Below are 19,194 nucleotides of genomic sequence, written 5' to 3' on the forward strand. Positions count from 1 at the left end.
GCGAGGTTTCGCTGGTAAAATCGAGACTGGAAAGATACCGTCGGACAGAAATGCGTAGTGAAATAAGGGGAGAGCTCCGCGGGGGGTTTCGTTTTGACGCCGGAGTACCGGTTCGTGCTGCTTGACCTTCCTAAATAAATCAGATCAAGAAAGTGATTCAACCTCGCGACGTGCCGCAGCGCGTTCGCCCGCGTCCACTTCACCAAAAATACGCTGCTGCTGGGGGCAAAGAAAATATGATCTGAAGTAATTCTCCGAGGCGTAACTTACAGACCCTAACCGCGGACGCTCGCTGAAAAGGCTGCGGCGTTTGGCTGCCGGGTTGTTACCTTGCGCTCGCGTTTCTCCTGTGGTTCTCCGCTCGTCGCGCGCGCTCGGCTGCGTGCCTCCGCGAGAGCGCCCGCCTGACCGCGGGAAAAGAAGCGCGCGAGGATTTACTATCATTTTTACCCCCGCGCCTTTCACAATGTGGGAAGCTGTTGGGTCTACTTTTTAAAAAAAAAAAAAAAAAAAAAACCTTTATTTTAGTTCATGAGAAGTTAGTAGTTCGAAGAAGGGACACACGGACCGTCTGTGTTCTCTCGTGTCAAGCGTTGTGGACGTTCCCACTCAACCTGAGGCGGCTAACCGTGGTGAGAGAACCCTGTAAAAGAGCACCAATCCTACAGTTGAGCACCCACCAGGCACCACACACAGATACAGTCCCTCTGTGGATCAATGAACATTTATATTTTAATTTGCATTTTGACATGTCGCACATAAATAAATCATGTAAACGGGTATGTAAACGTAAAGGGAGTGGGGGGACTCAAAATATTAAAGCGGAAGATCTTGAGTGAAACTTTGGTCAAAGGTCAGAAATAAGGGGGACCCGTCCTGTTAAACACAAGCCCCTGCTCTCAGTAACAGGCACATTTCCGTAGATACATGTTCATATCAAACATCTTAACAAAAAAAAAAAACATTTGTTACCCAAATGGTGTCAGTGAAAAGCACCGGCAGAGTAAGGATGCAGTTAAAACACAACTGACCGGAGTGCTTTGGTCTGTGCTGCTCATGAGAGCAGAGGGGCAAATTACAAAACAAACATAACAAAATCTACAGAACATCACAACCTGATAACTAACACTACATACACACGCATTTGCTTTGTTTTTCATTTTTGGTGTTTGAAATGAAATCAAGTTAAACTTTGGTAACTAGCTACAAATCCAAGACAGAATCTTACTATGATCAATTCTCTCCTTTTGGTATCGACAAAATCATGTTAAAGACCACTATAAATAAAGGATTCTCGGCCTTGCAACCGACATGCTACATCTAAATTGATTTCTCCAGCTCTTTGGGCCAAGCTGAAAGCTGGACTCTACATTTTGGTTTTCAATCTTCAAGTAGCAAAGCAATAAATATTACAGCCGCTCCCTCTTCCTTCTGGACACACACACATTGAGGTAACTGTTGATGAAAATATACAAAATGCCCTTTCATAGGAATTAAATAAGTAAAATTCAGCACAAATATGCATACTAAGGAAAGGGAAAGCAAAGTGTGTAGAACACGAACAAAACCTAAACTGAGTCAATCATTCAGCATTTCAAATGTCCACATTTGGCAATGCAAAGACAAAAACTTAAAAAGCAGGTGAACAGGTGGAAATGGACAAACATAGAAACCCTGAATACTGAATTGTCCTGATCTCTAAAACACCTCTCCCTTACAATGTTCTAAAAAATCACCTTAAGGAACAAAAAGTTTCTATGAAAGAATGGCCACATAAACATTAGACATAAGACATAATTACAATGAGTTATCCAGTCATTGTAAACAATATTTCCAAGTTTCACTTTAGACTGACAAATTGAATAATAAATTAAGGATACATAATAACTGAAGAAAATGAGAAATAATGACAATAATATTAACCACAGGTACATGATTGTCTTTAACGAAAGTGTTGAAACAAAGCGTAAGGAAGAAGACCAAAAGTGGTCCAAGGCAGTGCCTCATTGAGCCCTGAGTACTTAAGTCCCTGACTGAGCAGCCAAGGCCTCACGCAACAAAAGAAACTATATACACCCACAGCTCCAGGCTTATTGGCTCTCAGAAACACAGTTTGTGTCACAATTTCTGCAGCAAAGACAGATGTGGTAGGCTTCAAGGCTCCATGGATTCAATGGATTCCTGTTTGACCTTGACCGGGAGGAGAGGTAGAGGGCTACTGCGGCGCATCTTGATAACTGAGGTCTCGTTGCTGGACTCGTAGAGGCCACCATAGCTGGAAGACAGCAGCTCTCCACCGCTACTCTTGTGGTAGGAAGCCTTGAGGTCCATCTCCGTCCAGAGCATGTTGAGGATCTGCTTTTCCACCATGCTCTCCACATCTACGCTGTCCATTTCCTCCAGACGATCAGCATTGTCACTGAGATCAAACCTCTCAATCTCCTCATTGATACGACTGAGCTGCTCAAGGGGTCGTCCAGGCTTGGTAGGTGCAGCAGGACAGTGGCCCTTGAGGTGGACCTTGAGGCTACAGAGGTGGATGTAGCTGTGGTGACAGTGCAGGCAGGTGTGAGGCCGATCACGTGAATGAAGCCGCTTATGGAGTTTAAGATGGACAAACTGTGTGAATTTGGCCGGGCACAGCTTGCACTGGTAGGGCTTCTCGCCAGAGTGCAGCCGTTGATGAGTTTTCAGGTTACTGGTGCTGCTGAAGCGCTTGTGACACACCTAGAGGCCAGGGGTAAGGGGAAGTGGTGAATGGTAAGTCACTGCAATTTGACATAGAAGGCATCCTATGGATGCCACCATAAGTGTGGTTCCCATACAGTTACATCAAAAGCATCCAACACCGATGGAAACGCAGGACTCGAAAGTATCAGAATGGGATTTTGCAAGACTGACATGAACTTTCTAATACAGAAAATTTGCTGGTTGACAAATTCCTCCAAGGTTCTGGTCTCTCACCTGGCATTCATGTGGCTTCTCTCCTGTATGAACCAGGTAGTGTTTCTGCAGGTGGGCAAGCTGGGTAAAGCCTTTACTGCAGGTCTGACACTTGAAGGGTCTCTCCCCGCTGTGGACTCTGAGATGTACCTGTGGAGAGGTAGAAGGAGATAAATATATTAGAGATGGACATAAATCATGTGCAATATTTCCATAACACACTGTACCTTTTCAAAGTCAAAGCTCTACAAAGCAGCATAAACTCAAAATCCTTTTCTAAAGCTGTTCACAATGAGTAAACGCATACCTTTAAGTTGGAGAGCTGGCCAAAGGTCTTGCTGCAAATGTTGCACTCGTACTTGATCTTTCCATTCTGCTTCTTCAAGGGGTAAGGGAGTGTCTTGTAGCCAGTGTTGCCACGCTTCAGTTTGCTAAGGTTGATGGCCTCCTCAGTGGTACGGCCCGTAGCCAGTAAGGCTGGGGTGGGCTTGGTGGGTACGCGGTCGGTGGATGCTGCTGCGCCAGCAGTAGGGGACCCACTGCTTGGTACACGTGGAGGTGTGTTCTTCACAGGGGTAGCTGCAGAGAAGGCACTGGTGGGTGCTGATAGGAGGTCCCGATGGGTGGGATCAGGCATAGGAAGCAAGAAATGCCGACTCCCTTCTTGGGGCAGCATGCTAGGAGGAAAAGAAATGTGGGGTGGCAAAGCACCCCCTGGGAGCAGGTTGTTGTACATTGGATACATTCGGGAGAACAGACCACTCCCGGAAATTCCATTTATGGTACTGCAGCCCACAGGATAGTGTGGCAGCAGGTAACGAGGATAATGGGGGCTGGGGTAGAAGGCCGAAGATATGTGGCCAGGGGGGGAATAGCCAGGGTAATGTCCAAAACCTCGACTGTACAGTGTAGTTGGGAAAAAGCCCTCTTTCTGCTCCTGCGATGAGGGTGCTGGAGGCGACAGCCCAGGGCTACCGAGAGGGCTGGTCTCCGGACTGCTACTAGCCGTGGGGCTGGGCGTGGCTGAGGACTGACCCGGAGAATGAGCTGCGTAGCTGTGGTTGAAAACTGTGGCAGGGGGCTGCAATGGGTAGATTATTCGTGGGTAAAAGGTTCGCTCTGGGCTGCCCGTACGGCATGGTGAGCTGTCCGAGCGGATGGGCCGCATGGCCAGAGGCCGACTGGGTTCATGCCGGGTTCCTCTGAGGATTTCTGAGACACTGTGCTCCCTCTTCCCGGAGCTCTTCTCATGGACCGGGTCAGGCTCAGATGTCTGCTTGTCCTCCATCAAAGTCTGTTCTGTGGGGACAGTGACAAAGCTGAGTTAATCACAGTTAACCACGCAATGCCAAGACTTTCACTACCTTGTTCTTTCCCAGAGGATTTCCTTTCCTTTCTGGTTTGCTTATTTATAACAGCTTGCTATCTGTGGAACAAATTCAGAATCACGATTAATCCGTCATGTCCCGTGTGCGTTAGTACGGGTGAGACACTGTTTCATATGCCTGTTGAAGTTCATCAGCTTGTGCAGGAACAACAGAAATGAGTGAAACTGCATTTCTGGGTGTCACTGGGACAAGCATTCCCGTGAGGGAGGAGGCAGGAGGGGCGTGGGGTGCAACCGCCATGAAGCCGCCGAACCAAGCCAAACCGCAACGAGCGCCTTTCCTCGCCAGCTGGACCGCCGCGGTCAGCGAACCAAAGCGGGGTGTTGCCACAAAGCTAAGCTGTGAGCTCTGACAGTCTCACATCCACTGTGACACATGCCATCAAACCCTTACAAAGGCAGCGTGATTTTTAAAACACGTGGTAAACTAATCTCTTTTAAGAACAATTAAATTCTTTTGGATCTTCAAGTAAGAAAATCATAAAATCAAGTTCAGTAAGTTTTGAGAACTTGGTATTTTAACCATGACAAAAAATGTGTTACATTTACTTGTCACTGTGATTCTTGAAGTGGAGTGGGCAGGGAAGCAGGAAATGGGGCAGAGGAGAAGGAGCTCTCTTGGATAGTGCCAACAGGTCAGATAAGATCGTGTTTAAGGGGGGCTGACTGAACACATCCTGCTGAGAGAGATCCACACAAAGCCTCTGTCCCTCTCGACCCCCAGCCGCCTCCATTACAAACACCTCCTGACAAAGTGGCCGATTAAAAGTGTCCAGCTCAGACGTTTACACTCCTCCAGAGTGTGACGAGCATCGGTCATCCGTTCCCCGGAGGCTCTACATGTCAATAACAACCCGAAAAGAGTCTCTCAGAACCTGTCAGTCAAGACGTGTGAAAGGAAGCATCACAATTGGACAACAAATTATCCGAAAGCACACATACACACACACACACACACAGTGGTCACACTCTCAATAGGGTCAAACAAACCTTACAGTCAAACATCTCTCTGGCCTCTCTTGTTGTCTCTGGTAAAAGGTTAACCGGTGGTGCGTACTCGGTCTCACTGTCTGAGCCTACTAAATAGCTCCGTTGCGATGAAAGGTTGGATTATCTGGAGTGCTTTTAACTTGGAAGTGTGTTGCTTTTCCGATGCTCATTTACATTAAATACCCACAGAAACCTGCTGCACTCAAGTGATAGATGTTATCTTTGTTGTTAAAGCTTAGTCATTGTTCGTAGGAGGAGCCTAGAGTTCACATTTGTTTTCTTTCTTAAAAGGTATGCAACCTGCAACACACATACCTGAATACCTGAAGAAACTCAAAAAGGGACTATGCCTGAAATTTATTTTTTATTGTGGAAGCACCTTGATATTCTGAGGTAAGCCTCAGTCTTTAAGGGGCACTTGTGGGGGCAGGCACTTTTACAATGGACCTCACACTCCCTCTCGAACAGTGACAGTGGTGGAAGGGATCAGGTCATACCTTATCTTCCCCCTTCGCATTGCGGGACAGCAGCAGTGGGTAAACACTGAGCAAGCTTCTCCAGCCCACCATTGCTTAGGTGACAGTCCTGGTCCCAAGCTGCCTCCCCCTCTAACTCCCACAGAACAAACAGCCAGCGATCGCAGATATCAATCTGTCAGCGAGTCCAGGACGCCAGGAAGTTCAAGTAGTCAATGGGGGAGGCTTCCTCCTCCCTTTTCTTTTTCCTTTCTAAGTGCAAAATAAATCAGGGAGTCGTGCCAGAGAGCTGTCAGCACTCCTACCCTCCCTCCTCACATCATCACACAGAGTAGGGAGAACACTGTGTGTATGTTTGTCTGGGGAAGGCAATTTAAAATCAGAATACTCAAGTACTCTCCTGTGCATGTGGACTTGTTTCTATGGGATTCTCGGTATATTTAAGCATCCAAGAGCCCAGCAATTCATGCTGCCTGTATCAAGGAATTGTAACCGCCATAGCCAGAGACATCCATCTCTAACATCCAATCAGAGTGAAAGTGCAGCTTCACAGGCTGACTAAATAATCCATTCCTATATGGGTTGAGCTACAGAAGATGGTTCTGCTATGACTGCACTGGCAGCTTATAGCTGACATCAGTGTAGGATGTGCAAGGAAAGCTGTACACCCGTGAGCCCCTGGTAAAGGAAAAGGAGGAATCTGAATCGATTGCAGTTTGGTACATCTCAGGACAGCCCCTCAATACCCCCACACTGCAGTACCCCCCTGGGGAGAAGGAGTCAGAGACTGGTCTGGCCTCTTTAAACCTCAGGGCGAAATCTTGTCTGCGGCCTTTCCTCTCGTCTCCAGCTCTCTCAAACACAAAGGCTTTTATTACCACAAACAACACAAAGAACATGTTGGGCAACCTTTAATGTTGAAAGAGTGTGTTTAACTGCCGATGACTGTGGCATTACCCTGGAAGCCCGGTGTGATTAAATGCCATCATTACTAGGTTATGTCCGTGAGGCATCTGACGAAAACACGACTTTTAAAAGCACTCATAACACTACTACCCGGGGCGGGGTGGTGAGCCAGCGACTCTCAGGAGTCGGGCCCCTGCATTTTCTTTGTACCTGCCAGAACGCACAGCCCCAAGGGATCCCGTACACTTCACGCAGGTTTAGGGAACAAATGCATAGCATTGTTTCTTTTTGCACATAGTTGCTCTTCTTGATTCACATTTAACAATAAGACCAAAACCATATGTTTCTGAACCCGTGAGATGCTCACCAAGTAGATAATGTGGGGATTTAGAACTTTGCCAAGTATAGGTTAAAGATTGAAAAACCACTATTGTTTATTATCATTATAACTGATAATGACTGAAGTAGAGTAGACTTAGGTATGACTTACTGAGTTTCTCCATCATAAGCTCCCCAGTGGGTGGGTAGTTGAGGCGCTGAGCAAACTCGGGACAGTACCACACCAGCAGCTCCTCGTGGGGCAGGATGGGCTTCACTGTGTAGAAGTAGATGCTCATGCCACTCTGGCAGGCTGCCAGGTTCTGCTCCTGCTTTGTGTGTGCTGGGTTCACGTAGCGCATCCAGTTGCTCTTACTCTCATCCAGCCCATCTACAAAGTGGATGAACTCACCCTTTGAGTAGATCTGAAAGGAGAGGGAGAGTTTAAGCATACATTAGAGTACTCACCTGAGGACATTTAAAGTAAATTAAAAAAACACAAACACAAAACTTTAAGCACCCTAGATTAACCAGTAAAGCAGATGTTCCTGTCGCTTTCTGTGGAGTGAATATATCTGGTGAAGGCAGGGGGGAGGGGGGCAGCTGTGTGATGATGGTTTGCAGGCAGATACTCGTCACGGATGGGTGGGAAAGAAACAGCCCCACGTCCTCAGGCTTAGGAGCTGAGTCAGCTTTGTCACCATGATGTCACCCACAATCTCACACTGAATCTGCAGCCCCTGGGTCCACCCACACAGCCCTGATTCTCGCTTCACATCATACATTCACTTCATTAATTATTATTATTACCACTGGTTCTTTATTTAGTTGACCTCATTGTCTGACATGACTCATTTCTGTGCCAGGGTGCATGCAAAATATTTTACATTCTCACAGTTTACTGACTTAGCAGATACTTCCATTGAAAGCAACTTCCATTCAGTTACGTATATGGCCTTACAACTGGAGCAGAACAATTTATTTTATAATAACCATTATTACACAATAAATGATTACCCCTGATTTAGAGGTTCTTTTTTTTGTATTACAAATTATTGATTTAATAACTTAAAAATTAAAACTAGAATAAGGTGTGTAATAAACTGAAATGGTATTAATACGATATTCAGAAAATTGGGGCTTCATATTTCATGGTCCTGATATGAAATTCTTTAATACAAAATCATTTAACACAAAAAAATTGTTCTTGTTGTTTTTTCTACTGGCTTGGGAGTCAATGCTGGTACAGTACTTTTGACTAGTCGGCGAGATGGTCTCCACCAGGCCAGGTAGGACCAGGCTAAACCAACACAGGCTTCTCAGCTCAGTGCTGGAGTGGCACAAAGCATAGTAGCATGTCTGCCTTCCCTTCACAGATGTTTAACAACATCCGAAAGCAGACAAACTCATTGGACAAAAAAACTCAAGAGAATCGAGGGTTTCTCAACAGTCTTTTTTAAGAACCACTTTTCTTTTCTATGTTTGCTGAAATGACTTCCTGTATGAGGAGAAAGGGGGAAGTGACTGTGGTCTCATCAAAGAGATGAGGGTGCGATACGCGTCTATGTGGTGTTCTTGCAGTGAGGGGCTGAATCAAACAGGTGGTGAATGGTGTCACTTGGTTCAGTGGTAAGAGGGCTAGAAATGTTTTCGTTTTTTTTTTTTTTAATTTTTGCAGTGCCGGAGGGGGTTAGGGGGAGGCCTGAGGACTTCTCAACCTGTCATTTGCAGGAACAGAGACGTCAAGTCTGAGGACTACACTGTAAACGCTTGCTTTTAAAGGCTACCTCGAAGGGCTTTGTCACTAAAATGTTTCCACTTCACAATTTACTGTAGGTACGACCGATTTAGTAAATCCAAAACCAAAACTACGTATTGGGAGGAAGGAATAATACACCTCATGTAAAAAACCAAGACCAAAATAAATACACTTTCCTCAACAGCAAAAAATTACATAAATGGTACGTACGGAGTGTTTGTGCCTGTTACTGCATTCATACCCAAATGATTAATTTGTTGCCTACACAAGAGCAAAATATTTTCTCCACCCTTTGTTCTTCTCCTGTAGGAGGTGAGCTGTTCTCACTTCTCCTTGCCCACTACCATGGGACAAGTGCTCAGAGTGACTCTGCACGCCAGTGCAGCACTGAGACTGGATTTGCCCTTCAACAGGTCCATGCACCTGTATTGCTTCGCCATCTGCACTATAGAGTGTGCTTGGTGTAACTATACGGCGTGTCTGCGTTCCCACAGTGTCCGTTTGGCATTGCACACACCACACGTCAAGATACCCTCCCATCTGCGCTGCTTTGCTGTCGTTACACGGCAGTTTCCCTTCTCTGCCCAACAACATCTGCAGACGCTGCAGCCCCAAGCCACTTCCTCGCTGAGTCAGTGCAAGACAGCACGATGCGATGCTTTACTGGCAGTTTGGAGCAGGCCGGCCGTCAGCGTCACAGACACCATGCAGAGCGGAGCGGAGGGAAGCCAAACAGATATTTCTGTCCATACTTTTCGGTATATAAAACAAAAAAAATCTCCCGCACCATTGTTTTTCATTCTAAATACTATTTCTGGCATTTTAGCTTGCATTCTCAATACTGACAGCATCATATTTATGGTGCTCACTGGAAAAGAAATGCTGTCATTAGCAATTACAAAAAAAAAAAAAATCTGACAGTGTTTTTTTGTTTTCATCACTGCACAAAAGCTCAAGACCAGGCCTACTTGCCAAAAGTTCTGAGGTTTTCCAAGCTTTCTATGGAAGCCCACTTTATGCGAAGCAGGAGATGGAAGAGCGCACAAGTGTTACACCACACACTCACCCTCCAGAAGTACTTTCTGTTGGCGTCCTTGGGCACAGACTCTGCAGTGTAGCACTGGCCCACCAGGGGGCCAAAGCGAGTACCCTTAGGAATGTACTCCTTGCTTGCGACGCCAATCACCTGAGGACAGAGGAAGTAACATTAATGAGATATTGGCATGCGAGTGCTGACAATCTGCTGACCAAACTAAATGAAAAGCGAACGGTCACTCGGACAAAGACCTTGCTTAAGTCAGGCATGTTATGTCACATGGTTAGCTGACAATGATTAGATCATTCCAGTGGCCACAGCAGAGTCCATTATGCCTCTTCTTCTGTGTCAAGAGTTTTTCCCTCATGCAACTATAACACCAGTCACACGTGTAACTGTTTCCCCATCTATAGAGATTGCACTGGATGCCCAAATATGGAATATTTGGGCCAATGCAGGTTCCAGTTTCACGTCATTGTTGTTGAGATGGGTGGCTGGAAAGGACTGGCTTCCTGGCTTCCTGTGCTCCAGCCGAAAGCTGCGCGCAAGGAAGTAGCCCGGGAAGACCACTTCCTCATCAGGAGCAAAAGTGAAAATAAGAAAAACCGAAGGAAAATTAACAGGCCGTTTTCTCCGAATAAAGCGAACCGATCCTGGAGACCCGCATGGAAATTCCACCGGGACTGTGGCAAAATTGTGGCTTCCTTTAAACAATTCAGTTACTTCTCTGGGAAAACACAGAAAGCGGGTCCGTGACCTCAAGCGCACTGTGTCTCATGACCAGTTTGTTACACCTGCACAGACGCGAATCCCCGTCGCCATTCAACTAAGAATTACCGGCAGCAGCTGATATTTTAAGAGTTTAAAAATGTATTATTTTCAAATGCACTGCTTTCCTTGTAGGGCCAATGTGGGCAGAGCAGAAATGAAGCTGTTCCAGCTGGGTGGTAACGCTGAATTGAAGTCCATAGCGGGACGCTTCACTGAGCTCAGGTAAAGAGGGGCTGTGATATCCAGAGCCATCCTTCTTTTCTGAAGGCATCTCTCAAACACTCAGTGGCTGCTATCAGCAAAGGCCATCTGGGGTCACAGGATCAGAGTCCACCAGCACCACCCCAGCCTACCCATGGCCTGTCTCTGTAACCTCTATGTGCCCCACCGTTGATTTTTTTTTTTTTAAGTAAAGCACTACGTTTGGCCAGGACTTTTCAGGACTTTTTCGCCCACCTTAGCAGAATGGTGGAACACAGTCGATGGGGATCAAAACCATCCTGAATACCTAGTCCCAGCGGCTGGAAGACCATAAGGTGCGTGACAGAATGTTTATCCTTTCTCTCACTATCTCTCCTCTTGTTCCTTCCCCTTAACCTGGCCAGCTAGCCGAAGGGTCATGCACAACAGCTAAAGTTTAGCCCAAGTAGGCGGAAGGGCAGCAGAAGTTCCCAAAAGCCCCAGCTGTCGTGTGCGAAGCAGGGTGCTGGGTAATGGAGGTTGCGCACCCCATAGTGAGATGTAGATAAATAAAATACCTTGAGAAGATGAATCAACACCTGAAATTATAGAGCCTTTTGTAGCTTTCAGATAAAGGACTTCAAAGACAAGCTGATGTTTTCAGAAAAACACAAGGGCCATTATGTGGCTGAAACGGGCCGTCTCGCTGTGGGATTACGCACAGCCCGCTGCCCTGATCTCTCAAGAAGCAGCAGTATCTGAAGAGAGACGCTGCACTCGTGTCCCCTGCCATTTCCCCCTTCCCCTCCTAGCTCGTATGCCGAGCAAAGCTCACGGCACTTTGTAACCTGCTGCTCGAATCGCGCACAAACGCTTCACTTGAAAGCGATGAGGAAATCCCCCTCCCGGGTAATCTATATGTTCCACAGAGTTTTTGACTAAATAAATGCAAGCAGATCAGTGGAACTTCAGGATCACTTATTAACTGGTTTATGCTGCTGTCTGGATGTCTTGCGACTGATGCAGAGGCTTCTTCTCCATCGCCTTCCGTTTCCCGACAGCAAGCTCGTGAATTAAAGTTAGTTCATGGTCAGTCTACGGGACCTCAGACGTAACGTGACAAAATAACAGATGTGGAGGAATAAAGCAGCTCTTTGATTACTGCGGGAGGTTCGGACCCCATCATCCGGAATGACAGAGTAAAAATGAACCACTTCTATAAATGGGTGAATAATTGTAAGCAACTCGTCGTTCAACCTTAACATGGCAACTTGCTTTAGACAACATCAGCTAAATAACAGTGAATAATAACAGTAACAATGATAATAATGGTCCAATGAAACAGACTCCAGTACATCGCTAACCCTTAGCAGATCATTGGCCCATTGAAAACTGCCCCAAACTGGAGAGAAAAAGCCTGTAAGGTCAGTGATCACACCTGTACAGATGAATCACGGCACGGGAGCTTTCTAGTTGAGATTGAGGCACACGCTGCAGCCCCTGGTAACCCTACCCACCGCCTCACCCATCTGCTCCGAGCAAGATCTCTCAAGTGTCAGACACAGTAGATCATGCTCTGCTCGCAGCTACAGCCCCAGCTCTGCAAGGAGACAACTCCCCCAGGGAAGCCAGACTTATGAAACAGACTTGAGTCAAGCCTGGTTCTTCCCGCGTCTCTGTGTCATGATGCGACGGGCTGCATTAATGTGGTTTCAGGTGTAGAAGCTTGGATCCGAAAGAGTACCTCTGGGTGACAAAATGTGCGTGAATAGGTGTGCGAGCGTACTTATGTGCGTGCGCGCATGCTGCCAACCTACCTCTTTGGAGTCGGGAGGGTGTTTAAACAGCAGGTTGCGGGGCAGCGAGGCCTCGGCTCTGGTCAGACTGGTGCTTTCCGGGACTCCCTCGAGCGGGCTGTCCTTCACGATGTAGGTGCACTTTTCTTCAAACTCTGCCTCCGTCCACATGGTCATGTCAGCGTCGATGACGTCCATTACCATGGAGACGGGTTCAGGATGGGGTGCGCCCTCAGTGGTCCACATGGTTGAACTATGCTGAGAGGCAGCCTGGTGGGGTTGGGGATAAAAATGGTGAGGGATCAGTCAGCTAAAAAGTCCAACTAGCGGTTGCCCTGAAAATGCAGTGACAGGCAGGACGCAAGATCCCACGTACCCTGCTCTTACTGTGTTGCTTTAAAAAATAAATAAATAAATAAATAAAAATAAAGAGCCGAGGTAGAAGAGATCAAAAAAGCATGCTTGCTACACATCCAAACAAACGGGACGTCCAAAGAAATGGAATCGCGTAAAATTCACGTGAACGCTTGTCTTTGTTCATAGGCGTGTGAGAGCAGCGTTCGCCTCCCATCGCCACGGTTCTTACGCGGCCCAGACTGGCCTGTCGAGCTCCTCTGCACGGTCAGGGCATTAGGGCATTCCAGGCTCCCGCTCCGCACGGTGGGGAAAAAAAGTGTCACAAACAGGAGGAGGAAGAGGAAGGAAGGGCTGTCTGCGACTGAATGGAGCTAAGTTTGGAAGCGGCGTGGCGGACGAGCGGAACCGGCCAATGGGCCCAGTAGCGGGGGGCGGAGTTGCGCTTGTGTGTGGGCGATCTTCCCACCAGGACCGGCACGACAAAAACAAGCTTCAAACGCCACCAGCTGCACAGCTCCCCCCCCCCGCATCCTGCGGAGTCCCAAACAGGACTCGGGGCTTCCGGATACGTTTTTGTCCGTGGTGGAGAGGGAGCGAGGTCACCCCGGCCGGAGGGGACCAGACGCATGTCTTGTACTCCTGGTTGAACCTGGGGAAGCTGAAGGGTCTGCTGCGGCCAGCCAGGCAAAACAGCTGACAGACAGCACCCAGGGACCCGCAAAAAACCCGAAGTAAGCCCTCATAAAAAAGGATAATAATAATAATAACAGAAAAACTTTTTCCACATTTTAAAGCATGTCTAAAACTGACTACAGTGATCATTTTAAAACTGCAGTAACCTGTGTCAGTCTCTCGCCGTCAGCTTTTTCTCTGCCGAATATTTAATTTAATTTTAATTAATTTTTTTTTTTTAAATAAACAACTACTCAGCAATAGCAACCCGCACGGGAGAGGCCTGCGATGAAAAAAAATAGCATCGTTTTTTTTTTTTTCCCCCACTCACAAAATGTTTCATATTCAGTACTGCCACAGCTGTGCGAAACATATTGTGAAACCGAGGCATTCGCTCAACGAAGTCACCAACTGATTTAAAAGGTTAAAGGAAGTTGATTTAAATGAGGTTCCGCTCATTAAAACACTCTCTTCTTAACTTGAAAAGTATGACCTGAGATGACTGGCCAACAAATCATGCACAATTTTAAGTGACGAAAAAGAAGGCAGCAGCCACAAAAAATACTGTAAAAAGGAAAGTCACAGAGAAAAATACAATTAAAGGAGGGTAAATTTCTATGAGTTAAAAAAAAAAAAAAAAGCATTCTTCACAAAGGCAAGTACTTACTAGGAGACCGTGAGCACAGCCACACATAGAGCTGACCATGCGACACCTTTCTCTCTCTCTCGCTCTCTCTCTCTCTCTCTCTCTCTCCCTGTCCGTGCGCGTGCGTGTGTTTGTAGAAAGGACAGGTGTCCCCCTCTTCCTCAGTCGCGCTCCAACCCCAAGGGCTACTCCAGTATGTGTCCTCCAAGTGCCTGCCTTACTGAATGACTGAGTGCGTGAGAGTTTCTCCCACTTGTTGAAAGCCCTCTGATCCCTCCCTCCCCCCAGGCTCCTCCCACTGCTCCACCCCCTCCCTCCCTCCCTCCCCCCAGATCGTTCTGTATGGAAGACGACGTACGACTTGTTCTGCGCTTCCAGTCACCTCCTTGGTGCTTTGGCAGAAAACGTCAACACAGGAAGCCAGAGTGCTTTCGTCGTGGTGTCAAGGTCTCTGACTTACCGCAACGACACACACACACACACACACACTCTAGACATTCATCTGCTCTTGTGTTAAAAACAACAGCCAGCGATCTCTTCTGACAGCTTTTTAAGAATGGGATGGAATTTCCATGTATGGGTATTCAGTGGGGGTGTACAAGTATTACATTTATTCATATAGCTCATGCGTTTCTCCAAAGTGACTTACAGTGTAAAGGTTACACTTATTTACCAGTTTATACAGCTGGGTAATTTTTCAGTGGAGCAATTTAGGCTAAGTACCTTGCTCAAGGGTACTCCAGCCAGAGGTGGGGATCAAACCTGTAACCTTTGGAGCCCAAGACAGCAACTCGAACCACTATGTTACCAGCTGTTCCTATTAAAGGGTTCGCATCCTTATTTTAGGGATGGACACTCCTTCCCCCAGCTACCCAGTTTTGGGCCACATGTCCTCTAGGAGGTGCCACTGTGTCCACCTGTACAGATCTCCGCCGCTGTAGGACTAATTAGCAACAGGTCACTTGCTGGTAAGAGCTGCCGCACTTTGGACGCAAAGGACTTAGGTTCAAATCCCACCTCCTGCTGTAGTACCCTTGATCAAAGTACGTACCCTGAATTGATACAGTAAGAATTACCCTTCTGAATAAATGAGCAAATCACTTAAATCACTCAGCTTAAAACTAAGTTACTTTGGAGAGGAGTGTTGGAAAAGTGAATTAATGCAAAAGTTAGCGATTGATGGCCGAACGCAGAGGCACAGCAGTCAAAAACGATTTCCAGCGTCATACCTGACTTAACAACGCCGCTGCTATTCCCTCACTTTAGCCGAAGGACCGTTTGGAGTCGGTGACACCTGGTACTGCAGTGTACAATGGAGAACAGTGTTTTTTTTTTGCACCGACAGCCATACTTGGTGAATAGCGAAGACAAGAAAACAAGGCCAATGGATGGGGGGGGTGCAGAAAGGCGCTGGGGCGGGCCACCCAAAACCAGCCCCCCTTCCTGCCCCTCCCACAGAGCCACTGGCCGCGGACCACATCACTCGCAGCCTCCCAGCCAATGACTTCCTGGCAGTGGGCAACCTGCGCCATCAGGCTCGCGGTTCAAGGGGACAGTCTCGGAGCATTTGGCCGCCAGTTGCAGTCGGGGACACGCTTTGAAAACGGGACCCGACACACACACCGGAAAAAATAAACAACAAGAACAACAAAGCGAAACAAGAGGTCTCTCCGAAACGCGCGGCCTGTCCTCGGGATACGGGAACGAGCTGCAGGGCGAACCCACCGCACGCAACACCACTGTCACCGTCAGCAACACATGCATATCTGTGCACACGGTGTGTGTTACGGAGGCCTCCGATGCCTATCTCAGGCATCTTGGTGCGAAGAGAGGTGAATTGAGTACTTTACCACTATTACTGTGGCTGTGCACAATAAATAACATGCACAGGTTTCTACTTCACTTGCTTGAGGAAAATCCACATTAATTTGTTACTGTTACACTAGGCATCAAAAGCCATTGTAAAAACAGCTTTAATTGCTTTCGCGGAACACATATGTTTGAGACTGAAGCAGGGAACGGGTCCAGTTGAGCTGTCAGTGCTGCTCTTCTCCTTCTTCCTTGTCTTAATAAAGAATCTATGTACTGATCTATTAAAAACAGGCGACCAGCTAGATCAGTACTTTCTACTTTGAGTTGTACAGTAAGGGTTGAGATCTTTGAACTTTCTGCTGGGAGCCATTAAAACCCCTGAATGCTGAAGCCCTTGGCTTTCTGGGACCATAGGACACACGAAACAAAGACTGGATTCACTTGGACTTTCGTCCACACCCAGTAGGGTGTGTGTGTGTGTGTGTGTGTGTGTGTGTGTGTTGGGGGGCATTGTTCTGCAGGATAATCCCACAATGAAGGAGCCATTAGTGGAATTACAGAGGTCAGGCACATCTATGATCTCCCCCTGCTTAGTCTGCTGGAGGGGGACTCTTGGGGTAGGAGTGGGAGTGGGGGGAGTGGGGGGAGCGGGGGTGAAGCACAGCACGGCGTCTGCGTGAGACACACCCCCCCATGCCACACGTCGCAGGGGCCGGGGTGAGGCCAGAATGCTCCTAATCCTGCCAATCCGACCTAGTTTCTTCAACCACCTCCGCGGCTGAGGTCTACCCACCGGCCATCTGGAGCGGTGGCCAGACACGGCATGGGTCCGGCAGGAGGCCGGGGGGCGGGACGGAGGGGCCAGCAGCCGGGCAGCAGCGGTGGCTCATCACTTCCACCACGCTCAACCCAAGCAGGGGCTAATCACGCTCAATTGGGTACCAGTGATTAATCGACCTCTTCATTAAGGGGGGACTGCTTGAGAGTGCAGTCAGTGTGGAGAATCTGGCACATGTACCCCCCCCACACGCACATGCAGAGAGAAAACTGAAACCTTTACATTACCGTCCTCTGTCAAACAGCTGGTGCTGAAACCTTATTTTACTTTTCACACCTCTGTGCTCATGGAGGCAGAAGGCAGCGTGACAATTTTTGTGTGATATATTTGAAGTAAAAACGAAAAGTGCCGCCTCCCCGGAGGGACCCCCAGCAACGGGTGCGCGAAACCGAGAGTGAAGCCGAAAGAGCGCGCCGGACAGAGTACAAGTACAGCGCCGCGGGGCTCCAACCGCCACCTAACCTTAAACCTTTAAAAGCTTTAAAACCTTTTCTCCTCCTCATCAGGGCTCCGCAGTCACGGTAAACAAGCGGCGACAGGTGTGAAGAGCTCGACCCACGACGCGTCGCTTCGTGCCGTTTATCCCGCGGACCTGGACGGCGGCGGCGGCCCGTTTTAGTCACCGGCGAACCGCACGCGCCGCATCTGGAGCGCGACGGCGCTTTGCACAGCGCGTCGGAGTCCCGCACGGGCTTCGCGGGGACAGCGACTGTGTGACGCGGACGAGTCAGCGGACACACGACACGCGCCCTGACAGCTGCAGCCCGGAATACGTGATAATTGTAGGTGTCGGCAGAGCCCACGGCGCGCGCACGAGCAGGACCTGTACTAACTGTCAATGACTTCTTCGCTGCCGCAGCATCCAAACTGTGTTTCTCATAGATACAGATAAAATAGATAGATAGATAGATCTGTTAGGTGATAATAGGGAGTAAAAACTAGTCTAGTGTACACCGGACACTCTGCTGCCCGAGGAGAAGCACATATTTGACTGTTGGAGAGAAAACAATACTTTCTTTCTGCCGGACTGCACTAGTCTCTTTGGTGCAGTTTTACCAACTTTTGTCTGCGCTCATTTCGAGTTACGGCACGACGAGAATGAAAGTATTTTTCTAGATTTCGAAGGGAAAAAACACTTCAGTACGTCTCTAAAGCAGCAGGCCGAAGTGCCGTGTAAATTTGTCCAAAAAAGTATTCAAGTCGCATAAACGCCAGCGAGTTTAATTATTGGAAATGTTGCCAACACACACGTGCTGAAAAAAAAAAAAAAACACCGTTCGCGAGACTCAGGCGCCTTTTATGGAGCAAAACTCTGTGTGTAAGTTCGTTTTCGTTCTGTTCGCTACACCTGGCCGCACGGAACCAGCAAGCGAAACTGACGCCAATGAGAGTGAGAGTCGCGGCGCGGCGCGCGCGCTCTTACCTGATCGCGCGCCCATCAGTCGCTCGCGCAGCCTCGTGCCGCCCGTATCCCAGCTTATCGGCTGCCGCGAGACGGTTTTCCTCCGCGGTCCGGCGTCCACTGAAGCGCTCGCGTCGCGCGTTCACAGTTTCCGTTCGCCACCTCCGCGTGTCGTCGGACCAGCTCCACCCAACGCCGTAATTAGTCTTAGCAGGAGCGATTAACGACGCGACACACACGCGCGCGCACGCACACAGTGTCTCACACACACACACACACACGCTCTCACACACTCTCACACACTCTGTTACGCAGACTCCCTGAACCGAAGCCCTATTGCTGTGTCACACACAGTGTGTGAGCCCTCTCGTCGCAAACGAAGCGAGCCAAACGAAAGCGCTCGTCGTTACGTTTCGCCCCACGGGACTTCGGAGACGGAGACTCCCGGGTTCCATCTACATCATGTTTGTTTGCTCTTAATTTTTGGAAACTTTGAAAAGTTCTTTTAAAAGATTTCGTTGGGTTCTCACTGCGTTTCAAATGAGCACCTTAAATCAGAGCAAATATCAGAAATGATATAATAGGTAATGATGGGAAATTTACCGAGGTTGCATGATTTCATAACAATTATAAAATGAGGGTAATTCAAAAAACAAAAAATGACCGTGAATTATTTTCATCGAATTTTTACTAGTGAAAATAGAAGGAAAAACGCAGCTAAATAATATGGAACGACTGAAACATAAATGTACGTCCACTGGTCAGTTCCCACAATGAATCCTATTTATTATACTTCAAGAGCACCTGTGATTTTATCAGCGATAATTACAATAAAAACATGTTGTGGTGTGTAAGAAAATAAAAATGATCAATTGTCATAAACGACAGTTTACACTGAGGATTTC

The 19,194-nt window shown here is 47.8% G+C and overlaps 1 protein-coding gene across 2 annotated transcripts; it reads right to left on the reverse strand.

Annotated features, from left to right (window-relative positions):
* On the reverse strand, positions 1–18,514 carry prdm1a (PR domain containing 1a, with ZNF domain). 2 transcript variants are annotated; one of them, XM_018756870.2, is made up of 7 exons: positions 18,311–18,514; positions 12,584–12,832; positions 9,846–9,965; positions 7,193–7,445; positions 3,251–4,242; positions 2,965–3,093; positions 1–2,727 (listed from the first exon to the last, which is right to left on the reverse strand). In XM_018756870.2, the coding sequence occupies exons 2-7, from the start codon at positions 12,806–12,808 to the stop codon at positions 2,155–2,157; spliced, it is 2,292 nt and encodes a 763-aa protein (XP_018612386.1). In that variant the 5' UTR covers positions 12,809–12,832; positions 18,311–18,514; the 3' UTR covers positions 1–2,154. The 2 variants fall into 2 exon arrangements, with proteins under 2 accessions (XP_018612386.1, XP_018612385.1); XM_018756869.2 differs by lacking the exon at positions 18,311–18,514 and adding an exon at positions 14,259–14,448.
* Between the last annotated feature and the right edge of the window lie 680 nt (positions 18,515–19,194).

Source organism: Scleropages formosus, chromosome 8 (genome assembly GCF_900964775.1).
Source record: "Scleropages formosus chromosome 8, fSclFor1.1, whole genome shotgun sequence".
Classification (NCBI taxonomy): Eukaryota; Metazoa; Chordata; class Actinopteri; order Osteoglossiformes; family Osteoglossidae; genus Scleropages; species Scleropages formosus.

Coding starts and splice junctions, on each gene's coding strand:
- prdm1a (XM_018756869.2), bottom strand. CDS start 14,297: ATGGTCAGCTCTATGTGTGGCTGTGCTCACGGTCTCCTA. Junction 12,833..14,258: donor GCTGTGCTCACGGTCTCCTA/GTAAGTACTTGC, acceptor CAACCCCACCAG/GCTGCCTCTCAGCATAGTTC. Junction 7,446..9,845: donor ACAGAAAGTACTTCTGGAGG/GTGAGTGTGTGG, acceptor CTCTCCTTTCAG/ATCTACTCAAAGGGTGAGTT.